The following is a 13,045-nucleotide window of genomic DNA, read 5'->3' on the forward strand; positions in this document are numbered from 1 at the left end:
TCTATGTGTTATCTTTGAGGAAGCAATGACAATCTAAAATGAATCCCAAAACTGAAACTTTTTCTATTTAATTTATAACATCAGGGGTTGGCAAACTAAGCCGACAGAACAAATCTGCTCTACCCTTTGTTTCTCGTAAATAAAGTTTTATTAAACACAGCCATGATCATTCACTTGATTATCACGCATGGCTGCTTTCTTGCCTATAATAACACTGATGCATGGCTGGAACAGAATATAACTCCAAAGCCACAGATACTATCTGGCTCTTTACAGAAGTTTGTCAACCACTGGTATTTATTGCAGATACATTAGAAACAACTTTATTGGTCTCCAAAAATACTGATATCCTTTTAATTGTCACTGCCACAAACATGAAGGATATTTCATTTGAACTAAGTCTTACTTCTAATAAGATTCTACTTAAAAGTTACCTTCAGATTTATTATTTGTGTCTCAGATTTCATTCAGGAATTAATCACACGTCATAAAATAGACATACACATTCAAAAGTGTTCTTTTATTATTTCTAGTTAGCATATATTGCATAAATACTCTATTTTATATGCACTTTTACAAAAGCGATATAATTTAAAGGTTTTATCATTAGAAATAAATGTATAAAAATAAATATGTTATTATAGGCATTTATTACAAACTATAGTCCTTCTTAGAAGGAACACACAAATCCAATACTTATAAAGTACATATAATTTATAGTAACATATTTTACTATGTACATATGGAAAAAGTCATATTCTCTCTCAGTAGAAGAGCTGAACAGACACTCACCAGGATACGACTGTTGGACCAGCTGCCAGGAATGGACCTGCTACCCCTCAGCAGCCTTCAACTGAGGCAAGTGATCTCGATGTTCCATAACCCATGGGACCTTGTTCTATACACCCCATTCCTTTTCTGGTATTGCATCCTTATTGTGTGATCCTACTGACTTTAGCAAGACATAAGTTATCTTTTCACATCTATGTTCCCCAAATAGGCTTACATAAGAAGGAAAGTAGGGCTGGAGGTATCAAGCTCATTGCAGTTCCTTTAGTTCTTATGAGCACCCAGTACTTCACGGATTTTTATAAACAGGTGAATAGTTTCTTTCCCAAAGTAAATTACATGGAAAGACTGAGATGGTTTAAGACGGCACCATGAGCCACTGCACATAGGTGGGACTTTCTCGTGTTACCAATCTGAATTCTTGCATCTTGATAGATGTGTTCTATAAACATTTTCCGAAACCTTAGCAGCCACAAACAGTGCTAACCAATGATACTGTTTCGTTCCCTTTATCCCTCCCATTGCCAGAGAGGTAAAATCAGCCATGTCCTAAAGACAATCTCATTCTTTCTTTTGCTTTGTCTTTCCCAACCCCCCATGACACAAAGCATTTAATCAGTACCAGGAAACAGGGCTTGTGATATTTTGGTCTGATTCTGACAACTGTTTGTGTATTAGATGTAACAAAAGAAATAACACCCTGGAGCTTTCTCATGCTATATAGCACTACTCAGACACTAATAACCTTCATTAACTATCTTATCAAATGTTTAACTGCCAGGAGGTCCTCATGCTATAATTCCTTTTATCCACCACACACTCCCACCTCATTGACACATCTTACTTGTTACTGTGAAGATACACCAGATCTCTCCAGTGGTCTTGATTTTGGTGTTACCAGCCCTTCCGTGCCTCCCTCTCCTCAAGCCTGACCCTGCTTAACTGCACTGTGCTAACACGCAGAAGTCGATGTAATGCTTTGGCTTCTTCATAGGATCGCAGCTCTCAGGAGACAACACTCCCCCATCATGAGACACACACTTCAGGGTTCTCTTTTTGTAACCCTTCCCGCAAGTCTTAGAACACGGTGACCAATCCCCCAGCTGCCACTGTGGGCAAGGCAAATCAGCACAACGCCTGGTGCTGGCTGGCTTCACTTCCTTAGCACATTCAGAAGCTGGCTTCCCATTAATGTCTCTGCATTCAACGAGTCTTCTCTGCCAACCCACTCCGCACGACTTCGAGCATTCCCCCCATTCTTCAATGACCCATTCTGAAAAAGTCGGGATAGCATTGAATGATTCCTTCTTCTTCTTCATGAAGTAAGTGTATTTAATTTTGTGCCGGTCAATGCGGCCCACGGTAAGAACCTGGATGGTTAAAGGTTCCTTGAGTGGGCTAAAGCTGCGGATTCTTTCCAGTGCTGCTGAGGAGCCGCTGTACCTTAAGACAGTAGCCTTGTAGGTAATGTCTTGCTCTAGGGTGGACAGAGTGAAGTTGCCATTCAGGACGTAGGTGCCGTCCGCGGCTTTGATGGCAAGGAAGCTGCCATTGTTTCTGGACCCTCTCTGATTCCGGTGTTTCACTTCAATGTTTGTGGCTCCAGCAGGAATTGTGATGATGTCATGATACCCAGGTCTGTAGGCAAGAAAAAAAATAGGCATAAGTCTCTCATTCATTTGCTAATCAGTGACCCAGCTTAAAAACATGTAATTGTGGGACTGAGGTGATGTCTCAGTGTGTAGAGCACTTGTTGCAAGAGTGTGAAGAACCCAGTTTGGACACCGCACCCTTGTAAATGCCAGGTGTATGTAGTGTGGCCTGCCTGAAATTCCAGCATCAGTAGCTAGAGCCAGGGGATCCTCTGAGTTGGCTGGCCGCCTAAAAAATCAGCTTTGGGCCCAAGAGAAAAATCCTGTCTCAAGAAAGAAGTTGCAGAGTGATAATGGGCGATCCCCAGAGTCAGCCTCTGACCACAATGTGCACATGCATACATATATGCCTGCATCCTTGCACACACACAGAGAAGTACAAGCATGCACATTACACGCACCCGCACATGCACACACATAATTCCAGAAATGTAATAATTTTAAATAATTTCCTTAATCCTATAAGAAGGTATGTCTAGTGATGGGCTAGTGCTTAAGGCGCTTGCCTGCAAAGAATGCCAAAGGACCCAGGATCAGTGACACAGGATCTACATAAGCCATATGCACCAGGCATTGAGGCCCTGGCTTGCTCTCTCTCTCTCTCCATATATATATGTGTGTGTGTGTGTGTGTGTGTATGTATGTATATACATACATATATATATTTATGCATCTTTCTCTCTCTCAAATAAATAAATAAATACTTTTTTAAAAGTTGGTATATCTAAAATTATAAGGTCTCTGATGTACAAGCTTGAAAACTCACTTTGTGCTAGTAACTGATCCTGATATTTTCTTGCATGTAGAACCATTTCCTCCGCAAACACCACACTTGTCAAACTTCTTTTTGGAGTCTATGATGCGATCACAGCCAGCCTTCACACACTGTCCTTGCACACAGACAGAAGTTGAGTCTGGACTACACGGAGTGCCATCTACAACCTGAGGAGAGGAGAACATGATTTGGGGGTTGGACATTAGAAGGGAAAGGGGACAAACTATCTTTTCTATGAGTGTTTTCTTCAGGGCTTTCTGGACCATGCTACCTAAGATTTCTCCTCCTGTGTCCTGCATTATCCTTCTCTTTGGTTTGGCTTTTCAACAGCATGAATAGAAAGACGGCATCTTCCTTAATTATTTGTTAAGGACTCTATTTCCCCTATAGATAAGATCAATGGAAGTAGAGCCCCTGGTCAACTATACTGCTGTATCCTCAGGGTTGTAAGTGACATTTGGCAGTAGAAATCCCTTCCAAAACACTTGCTGAATGTTGAACCTGTCACTTGAGACTATTTTCAGAGCATATGGTACTAAGGTGCATGATAATCTGAAGAAGCAAATTTTATTTCATTTTCTCCTTCAGAGTGAGATTTATGACCTCAGGAAAGACCAGCAAAAAAAAAAGAAAAGATATTTCTCTTTGTCCCATTTATGTGTTCAAATGTGAACTATCAATGGCCACACTTTTATTTTAATAGATGTTTGCACATGCTACTGCTAGTTACCCAGTAACAAGTACTTTGGACTGTGTCTAAACTATTTCCCAAAACTCCTGGTTGCCGTGTTAATATATAATTTATCTAACCACCAGTTGCATATGGTTATACAGAGAAGTCTGTGGTTTTTCAAAAGTCTTTTCTTCTAATGTGAAGAAGCAATATAAGTAATCACGTTAACTTTAAGTGTCATATTTAAGCTTTGTTCATAAGTAGAAATGTCGCAAAACTCAAAGTAGGAAGTTGTTAATGCATTTAAAAGAAAAAAATTCCAAGTTTAAAACTAAACTCATGTCTATTAAGAAAAAAAAAAAATGCACATAAAGGTAGCAAGCCAATGCCTTTGGCCCCTTAGCCAAAAGCAAGTGTAAAAGTATCTACCTTGGGCTGCAGAACGAAGAAATAGCCGATGCCTTTGGCTTGACAGATGAGTTTGCACCGGTCCTTTGGTGAGACGCCAGCATACTTTGGTATCCACTCGACCTTGGGCTCACTCCCAAAGGATGCTCTTGAAAACTCATTGTGAGCCTTACATTGTTCCTCTCGGAAAGTCATTCCTGAGAAGAGAATGGAAGGATGACATTATCAGTTTCCAATATTCAGCTACAAGTTATGGGCAAATCAATCGGTGTTGACCCATTTCTCAGTTGCAAAGTTCAGTGCTACTCACCATTATTATCTGGGCAGTCCTTAATGTTACAGGACCGATAGCGCACTCTTTTGCCTTCACAGTACTTCCCTCCATTCTTTGGGACTGGGTTGTCACATTCTCTCATTGTATACTGAACTCCTCCACCACAGGTTCTTGAACAGTCCCCCCAGGGACCCCACGTTCCCCAACTTCCATGAACAGGAGTCTAAATAGGGACACAAATCATCACTGTTATCGTTTGTCAGAGACATTGAGAATCAAAGAGAAAGAAATGTGGGACAAAGGATCAGTTCTCAAATTAAGATATTCTGCATGCTTACTAGGGAACAGGCATGTTAAGTTGGGTAAAACATTGTTGGGTGTCACTCTGCTCTTTACAATTTTGAATTTTAAAAGGGTGCAAATGTGGTTCAACAGAATAACTCACAGCAAAATGCTTCACGTCCGTCCTGTTTACACACTTGCCGCTGACACACCATTTGCCTTCTCCACAGCTGGTACCATCTGCCCAAGGTAAGTGCTTGGTCTGGCACACCAACATGGCACCAGATGGCCTGGTGCACCACAAGGTGGTGCATGTGCTGTCTGCATTGGGGCAGTGTTTGGACTCCTCCCCGAATGTAAACTGGCACTGCCGGTTAGCATCATACAGGGTGCCTGGAAGATCTGAAGGGAGCTTGATGGGATTCTGAGGTTTGTCCATCAAACATTCCCCTGTAAAGAAAACGCCAGCCTGTATTAACACGTGGTTAGTGAAAACATACAAGAGTATAGACCACATTTCTATAACACATTTATCATATGAGATGCTGCATGTTGTAGCAATGTGGGAAATTCTTATTAAGATGCTCTCCTGGAGCTGGAGAGATGGCTAAATGGGTAAGGTGCTTGCCGGCGCAGCCTAATGACTCCAGGTCAATTCCCAGTACCCACTTATAGCCAGGTGCACAAAGTGGCTCATGCATCCAGAGGTCATTTGGCTATAGGCCCTGGTGTGGTCTCTCTCTCCTTGCAAACAAATATAATATAAAGAAGAGGTTCTCACTAGGGCATTTCTGGATTAACAATGTCAGGAAGGTAGTGTGTTGTTCAAATGTGAAGATAGGGACTTGTGGGAGCTATTGGTCTGAAAATACTATCTTTGGATGTTAACACCTGAAGTTTATGAACTCGGCAAAGAAACACAACTTTTTACTATTTTTCCATATGCATCTAATGTATCTCGATCACAGTTCTATCCTTTCACCACCTCTTGTTCTCTGCTCATCCCGCTTGTTCTGACTCCTCTGCTTCCCATCTAGTCCCCTCATTTTTTCTTGTGGGATAAATGTAATTGCTTCATGTAACTAGAACGCTGAACATGAAAGGCTGGATGCCATTTGGAAAGAGTAGCATGGCATCGTACCATGACCGTTATCCAGAAAGGAGGTGATCATGTTGGCACTGCAGGGTGACCACGGCTGGCTGTGGTTCAAACTGGAAAGCACGGATGCCATCAAGTGGGAATCCCAGTTGACACCATTGAAGCTGGCACAATGCTTTGCATCATCATGCGGCATGTTAAATACGTGGCCTAGGGAGCAATGAAAACAGTGATTGACACAGAGGTAACTTTTAGCACCCATTCCTTTCCCAGCAAAGAATCATGTGACTCATTTCTACGGAGCAGACAAGTATTTAAATGATAATGTCTTCATTTCACAGGGTGTAAACAAACATGTAAATGTCGATAGTTCTTTCTTTGGGTGTTACACTGTTAAGACCATATTTCAAGCAGTGGAAAGTGCTTTCTGTACACTCTGAACTGCTTTAGGACCTTAAATAGAAGCATACTGTCCCTTCTGAGGTAACAATGTGTTTGTTTTTATCAGTGTGAATCCTTGAGTTGGGCATATCCTCTGAACCCCACTTACCTAACTCATGGGCTGTGGTGAAAGCAGCCTGTAAGCCATCATCTTCTATGATTGAACAGCTTCTGCTAGGATCACACATAGTTCCAACATCAGCTATCCCGAGAGTGTCACATGTGTGGGCTCCACAGAGGTCCTACAAGGAACAAAGACAAATCCTTTTTTATGATGACAGTATGGCCTTTGAGATGTCACTTTTCAGCAGGGCATGTCTTCACATATGTATTGGAGCACATCTGTTCTTTATTGTTGAGCTAGAAATACAGCATGTCACCTCCATCTCAAAGTTAACTATGCAACTTGAGATATTAAAATTATAGTAGAAATAACCTAGATATGATATGTAGTTATAAAACAAAACTAAACCAACTAACCAAACAACAAAAAACAAACCCCAAAACATTGAGAAGGCGATCTAAAGGTTGATACAATGCTGACTCCCAAGAGGACAAGGTCAGCACTGGTCTCATGGCGTTCTTACCTGTCTGGTGTAAAGAATGGCCGTGTCGTAGTGTTCCGCGTTCCGGTCACTGGGAGGGTTGTGCTGCTTTTGCCAGTTGCAAAAGTTCCTCAGGGTGAGTGCAGCATTGGAGGTCACTTCTGGCCCCTTCTGCTCTTCATAGATGACTAGAATCTTCACCACTACCAGGCTGATTGAGTTTCGAATGCTGGGGTGTTTGTAAAACCTGGCTGCCACAGAAAACAAGGTGAGGAGGTAATGTTTCAAATCACTGCCGTGAAACTCTGCCATGGACTGGTCAGCCACAAGCATGGTTTCCACGTAGCGGGGACTGGAGACAAATCGCTTCTTTCTTATGCTTCCAGGTCCTGCAAAGAAAAAAAAAAAAAAAACAACAACAACTCATGGGCAGTGTCTTCAAGAATAGTGCCTTTCCCAGATTATATAAGGAAACTTGGCCAGTCAAAGCAAATAAAACTAAAATATAGCCAGGAGGTAACAATAACACAAATATTTACACCTCTTTTTTTTTTTTTTTTTTACTGGGAATGTTATTTTTAAAGTTTTCTGTTTTGCTTCAAATAAAATGAGGGAGGGATGATCAGGCCACGCGTTGTGTGTGTGTGTGTGTGTGTGTGAGAGAGAGAGAGAGAGAGAGAGAGAGAGAGAGAGAGGGGAGGGGCTTTTGTCCCCTTTGAAAAGCTATGATCCAAGCAAGGCAGGGAGAATATCAGCCTACTGAGCTGTAGTAAAACCTTGGGGCAAGGCAGCAGGCACAGCGCCCTGAGTCACTCTTTCACTCCAGAGGCCAGGAATCAAATCCTGAATGAGATCATCCGGCTCCACGTGGAAGGCCAAGGGCAGGGCCAGGACCGCAGCCAAGGGGCGGGGCGTGCAGGCATCACTGCCTGAATGGCTCAGCTCTCTCATTCCAGGGGTCCCTGGAGGTGCGGCGTTCTCGCCAATTCCAGGCACTAGGACCACCCAGTCTGCCCAGCAGCCTACTGCCCCACTCCCTCTGCCCCAGGAAAATAAGTTCCCGTTTCAAGCCACGGTTTTTTATTTGGAAAAGAGCCCACGGCTGAGACTATCTCCCCACCCCACCCCCAATCTTTCTCCTTCAGGGCAGTCCGAAATTGGGTTGTGACCCACCTCCTACGTGCTTTCCAGTCGCAAGGGTAAGGGAAAGAATTCTACAAAGAGACGCGCGAGGAAATTCAAGAAGAAGGCACCCGAGTGATGGAATGAGCTGGGCAGAGAGCGCGGCGCACAGTGCAGAGGCCGGGGAAGGGGCCGCAGGCCGGCTGAGCCAGGCTCACGCTCCCCAGGGCTCGAGAGCAGAGCTATGGCCGCGAGAGGGAGCGCAGAGCCCAGGGCCGGGTCGGAGGCGCGCGGAGGCGGGGCGAGCTGGGCAAAGACCTCCCAGGCAGGTTCTGCAGAGGGGCCCCGCCACCGCCTGCCGTCCGGGGTCGGTCCTTGGAGAGGGGGAAGGGGGCAGACAGAAGACCACAGAATAAAGATCACAGCGCACTTGTCCATGCTTTCGAACACATTCGCAGGACACCACGGCGCATTTCATCTGCCCGTCCCCACCGTCCCCAGCGCTGAGCGCGAACACAGCGACGACAAAACTCCGCGCGGGGCTGCAAGCTTGCCGAAGTGCTAACTTCGCTTAAAAAAAAAAAAAAAAAAAAAAAAGACTTAAAGGGATGGTAAGGCGTCTCACACCTCGCCATCAACTAACGTGGAATCGTGCTACAAACTCCTGTAAGAAACGCTTCAACTAAGTCTGCAGGAAAATCGTTGATTTGTTTGTAATTTAAACACACACACACACACACACACACACACACACACACACAAAGGTCAAAGGCAGAATTTGAGCAATCCACCAATCCCAACCCCCAAACTACTTTTCTCTTCACTGCCAGTCCCGGGCCCGGTACCTGTTGGCTGTCCCGCACGTGGTAGTGTCGGGTCCCGCAGGGGCCACTGGGCACGGGCTTCGCGTTCCTCGGGTCCCGAGTCGTTGGTGGGAAGGGATTCGTCGTCCGTGACTCCGCATTTGGCGCCACCGCTGCCCCGCCGCCTCCGGCGCAGGAGATGGAACTGTGGCCGTGCGCTCGGAGGCTGCTCCTCGGGGGCAGCCGCGACCAGGCGCACGGAGGCGACCGCGGGCGCCGGCTGGATGAAGAACTCGTCGCCCTGCAGGTAGAAGGCGCCGCGCACGCCTTGGCAGAGGCTGAGGGCGGCGGCCGAGCTGGGGTCGCCGTTCACCGTCCCGGAGTAAAAGCAATGCGCCAGGTCGCCGGCGGTGAGGTCTAGGGGCTGCACCTCTTTCTCGCGCTCGGGGCTGCGCCCGACAGTCTGTAGCGTGAAACCCGGAGCCAAGAAACCACTGTCCGGCTGGAGGTTCAGGTGCAGCCGCTGGCCGAAGGCGTCCAGGCGGAGGCGCGTGATGTCCTGGCCTGGCGCGCGCTCCAGCGCGGGCAGCACCAGCTCCTCGTCCTCCTCCGCGGGGCGCCCGTGCACACCCCGCGCGCATAGCATCAGTGCGGCGGCGGCAGCAGCCAGCAGCAGCAATGGGCCCGGAGGGCGGCTCCGGGGAGACCTGCGCGCCCGACCCACGCTGGTCATCTCGCCGCCGCCCAGACTCCGCTCTCCCGCGCCGAGCTGCATCCGAGCTCCCTGGGTGGACACCGCGCACTGCAGCCCACCGAAGCGAGCAACGGAGACCTTTCGTCCCGGTCGGAGGCGCCTCGCCGCGGACGGGGCAAATTAACAATCACGGTGACTTTTAAAAGTGTGGGCACACCGGGTCCCTTTGCCGCGGTGCTGCAGGAGCGCGGGAAGGTTTTCTTCCTGCGCCCAGTTGGTGGCACCGCGCGGTAGGCGCTGCCGGGTGACTGTAGCCGGCACGGGAGGGCGCTCACGGGCTTGCAGCCTCAGGAGGATCTGTGTGGGGGACTCTTCGTCCTTCGCGGCGGACGCAGGGTGGCTCGCTCTGAGCCGAGATCTGCCCTCTCCGCCCGGCTGTGCGCTCCGGCCTGGCCGATAGCACCTGGCTGCCAGTCGCTTACCAGCGAGTGCAAGAACCGGGCAGCCCCGACCGCCCCTTTATAGCCCCGCAGGAGCCCCTCCTCCCGCTTGGCCGTCGTTCCATCCCAGCGACGCCGCCCCCTGAGCTCAGCCGGTGCTCCACGGCGCTGTGCGCCCGGGGCCCTGGCGGGGGAGGGGGCGGTCTCCGTGCTGGCCGCCTGCCACCGCTCGTCAGTCTGGGGGCGGAGGACGCAGAACGGGGCGCCGTGACCAGCACTCTGTACGACTCGGGCCGCCCCCGGGGAGCTAGAAGTTTGACCCTACTGCCAAACCTCTACCTCTGGCTTGGACCACCTTCCCGTCGCCCCTCTGGAGCTGGGGCTAGCCTGGGGTTTCCAAGAGGGCGGGGTGGACTCGTGGGCTGGCGATTCTTTACTGGGATTCCCCTACGAACTGGAGCTGCCTCTCCACTTTCCATACTTCCGATCCTTCAGAGTTCTTTCTTCCCCATCTCGGATGTGATCCTGGGCTGACTTTTCCACAAACGCGTCTCCCCACCTCCACCCACACACCTCCTTATCTAACTCCAAACCTCGCCACCAACTTCCTTGCGGTGGCTGCTCTAAATACCTTTGGGGAAAGAGGGTAGGTTCTGCTCTTATCCTAGAAAGAATCTTTGAAAGGGGCCTGGGGACACTTTCCAGATCTTATTCTTTAAAATGCACTGATCACCACTTTTAACTGCCACCTTCTCCAGAGACACCTTTGCGTGGAGGACGTTCACCATTTCCCAAACAGAAGTTCGGGGAACTGCCTCCAGTTCCCTGGAGAGCCCTAAGAGGGACTCGCGCACGTCCATCGCTGGCGCAGTTACGCCCGCCGCGTCGGCGTACTTGCAGGACTTCGCAGCAGCGGCAGCTGCAGGCCGCACGCCAGGCGGGCAGATGCGTCCAGGGGGCCCCGCTTTCCCAACAGGGGTCCTCTGCCGGAGCCTGGCAGCGTGCAGCGGAGAAATGAGGAAATCGGCTTGCTTCCGGACCCCTCCCTCCTCTTCCTACCAGGAAGGGAAAGGCTGCATCCATGTTAGGAAAGTGACAAAAGAGAAGCCTTTCCATCCCCCACAACCACCTAAGAAAAAGCTTGGCCCGCTCTCCCACGGCAAAAGAGGGAAGGGCTCTGTGACCCGGAGGAAGGAAACGCGGCACCGTGAGCTCTCAGGCGGAAAGGCACCGGGACAATGGCGAGAAAGACCGCGAGCCCCGGGGCAGCGCCGCGCGCCCGCCCTCCTTCCTCCCTCCCGCCTTCCACCCGGCCCCCGGGTCTCCAGACTCGCCGCCCCACCCCCACCGGCGGATCGCAGCCCCATCTTCGCCCCTCCCCAGATCTTCCTCACTTCTTGGTTCTCAGCCATAAACCTCCCTCTTCCAAACTACTCTTCCACGTATCTTTCTAACTTCGTTCCCCAGCGTTCTTCAATGACTTCTTGCACATAAACACTTTGTCCCCCCAACTCTAAGAAAGATCAAATGAAGAAGTGTGTTTGTGTGGGGGGGCAACGAAAACCACTACAACCTCCAAAACATCTTAATAACCCGCCCCTCCCCCCCCCAGTGCTCACAGTCATGGATGTGGTGTTGTCTTAAATGCAACATTGTTTTCCTAACGCCATACTCATAGTTCAAAGATAATGGTCAACCCAAGACTTAGGTGTATTTCAACCGCACCTTTATATACCTGTATTATCAGTTAATCCTTCATGTGTGCACTTCTCTCATCTTGCAACTGACATGATACTCCCGCCTATCTTCTTTACATCTCTCCCTCATCGCATTAGATTTCTTCAATTTTAATATTGATATCATGGGTCAGAGCCGGCCCATTCATTTCCATAGTGTCCAACCTAAAAGGGTTACTCGACTGGCCTCCTTTAGCGGACTTTCCCAAAGAAGCCAATTTTCAGCCTCTTTCCCCAGTTTGGTTGGGAGATGCCCTCTCCCCATTTCCAATTTATTTTTTTGAGGGGTGGTAAGTTATAGTAGTTCCTTAAGTTCCTGTTGTTGATGATTTCCTTCCTCCCTCCCTCCCTTCCTTTCTTCCTGTCTGTCTGTCTGTCTGTCTGTCTGTCTCTCTCTCTCTCTTTTTCTTTCTTTCTTTTCCTGTTGAATACGTTGTTCAATCCCTGGTTTAGTGATTGCGAGAAACTACATAATGGGTAAGCTTTGGGCTGGTTTAGACTCCTTTGGCTTTGAGAAGTTGATTGCAGATACTTGAGGTAGCCTGGGCCCCAGAGCACGATTAATACAGTGAGGCCAGGTCTTGTCTTGAACTGAGGCAGGGAGGGAAATTGAGACGACCGCTAGACCACTAGAAACTGTGTAGCTTAAAAAAAAAAAAAAAAAAGAGAAGAAGAAGAAGAAGTTAGTTATTCCAATCTGTCACCTCTCCTAAAGAAACTTTTGCTTTTACAATACATTAATGCATGTATGGCCTTGAGTTCATTTCTGTCTCCGGTGTGTTCTTGTTGGAAGTTTAACTCAAGGCTTACATTTCTAACATGAATAGGTTACTTTACATCCATTCTAATTTTTTTTTCATATTTTCTGTTGTATGTACAAAAAAAAGAGCTGAAAAAGAAAAGTGAGTTAAAAAGACCCGTAGGATTGCCAGGAACATGACTTTTTTATTTTCTGGGTTTCTCTCCAGATTTCTGTTCTTTTGCCATAATGACTCCAATCTGTTGTGCACCTGTAGTTCTGGGAAATGATTCCTTTTCAATCGCTTCAACAGAGACATGGATGTAGGACTTGCCAATTACTAAGCAGAAAATCTCCACACTCACAAGAGTGTCTCATCCATTTACTTCTTTTAAAAAGACCTACTCTTCAAGCCTTTGCAGCTTTGTGACTGTGCGTATTTATAAGAAAAATGTGAATTAACAAAATTCTTGAAGGAAGAAACAAGGCCATAGAATTTGCATTTGTTCATGGCACTAATAAAAATACCAAAGCTTGCAGTCCTTGCATGTTTCACGTTCACACCCTTATACA

General features: G+C 47.6%; 1 protein-coding gene across 1 annotated transcript; it reads right to left on the bottom strand.

The window, feature by feature from the left end:
- Nucleotides 1–505: 505 nt before the first annotated feature.
- On the bottom strand, nt 506–10,033 carry Adamts1 (ADAM metallopeptidase with thrombospondin type 1 motif 1). The gene is made up of 9 exons (XM_045150000.1): nt 8,906–10,033; nt 6,981–7,327; nt 6,503–6,635; nt 5,995–6,162; nt 5,017–5,303; nt 4,608–4,794; nt 4,319–4,494; nt 3,208–3,383; nt 506–2,427 (listed from the first exon to the last, which is right to left on the bottom strand). The coding sequence occupies exons 1-9, from the start codon at nt 9,636–9,638 to the stop codon at nt 1,728–1,730; spliced, it is 2,907 nt and encodes a 968-aa protein (XP_045005935.1). The 5' UTR covers nt 9,639–10,033; the 3' UTR covers nt 506–1,727.
- Nucleotides 10,034–13,045: the final 3,012 nt, after the last annotated feature.

The sequence above is a fragment of the Jaculus jaculus genome, chromosome 5 (assembly GCF_020740685.1).
Source record: "Jaculus jaculus isolate mJacJac1 chromosome 5, mJacJac1.mat.Y.cur, whole genome shotgun sequence".
In the NCBI taxonomy this organism is placed as follows: Eukaryota; Metazoa; Chordata; class Mammalia; order Rodentia; family Dipodidae; genus Jaculus; species Jaculus jaculus.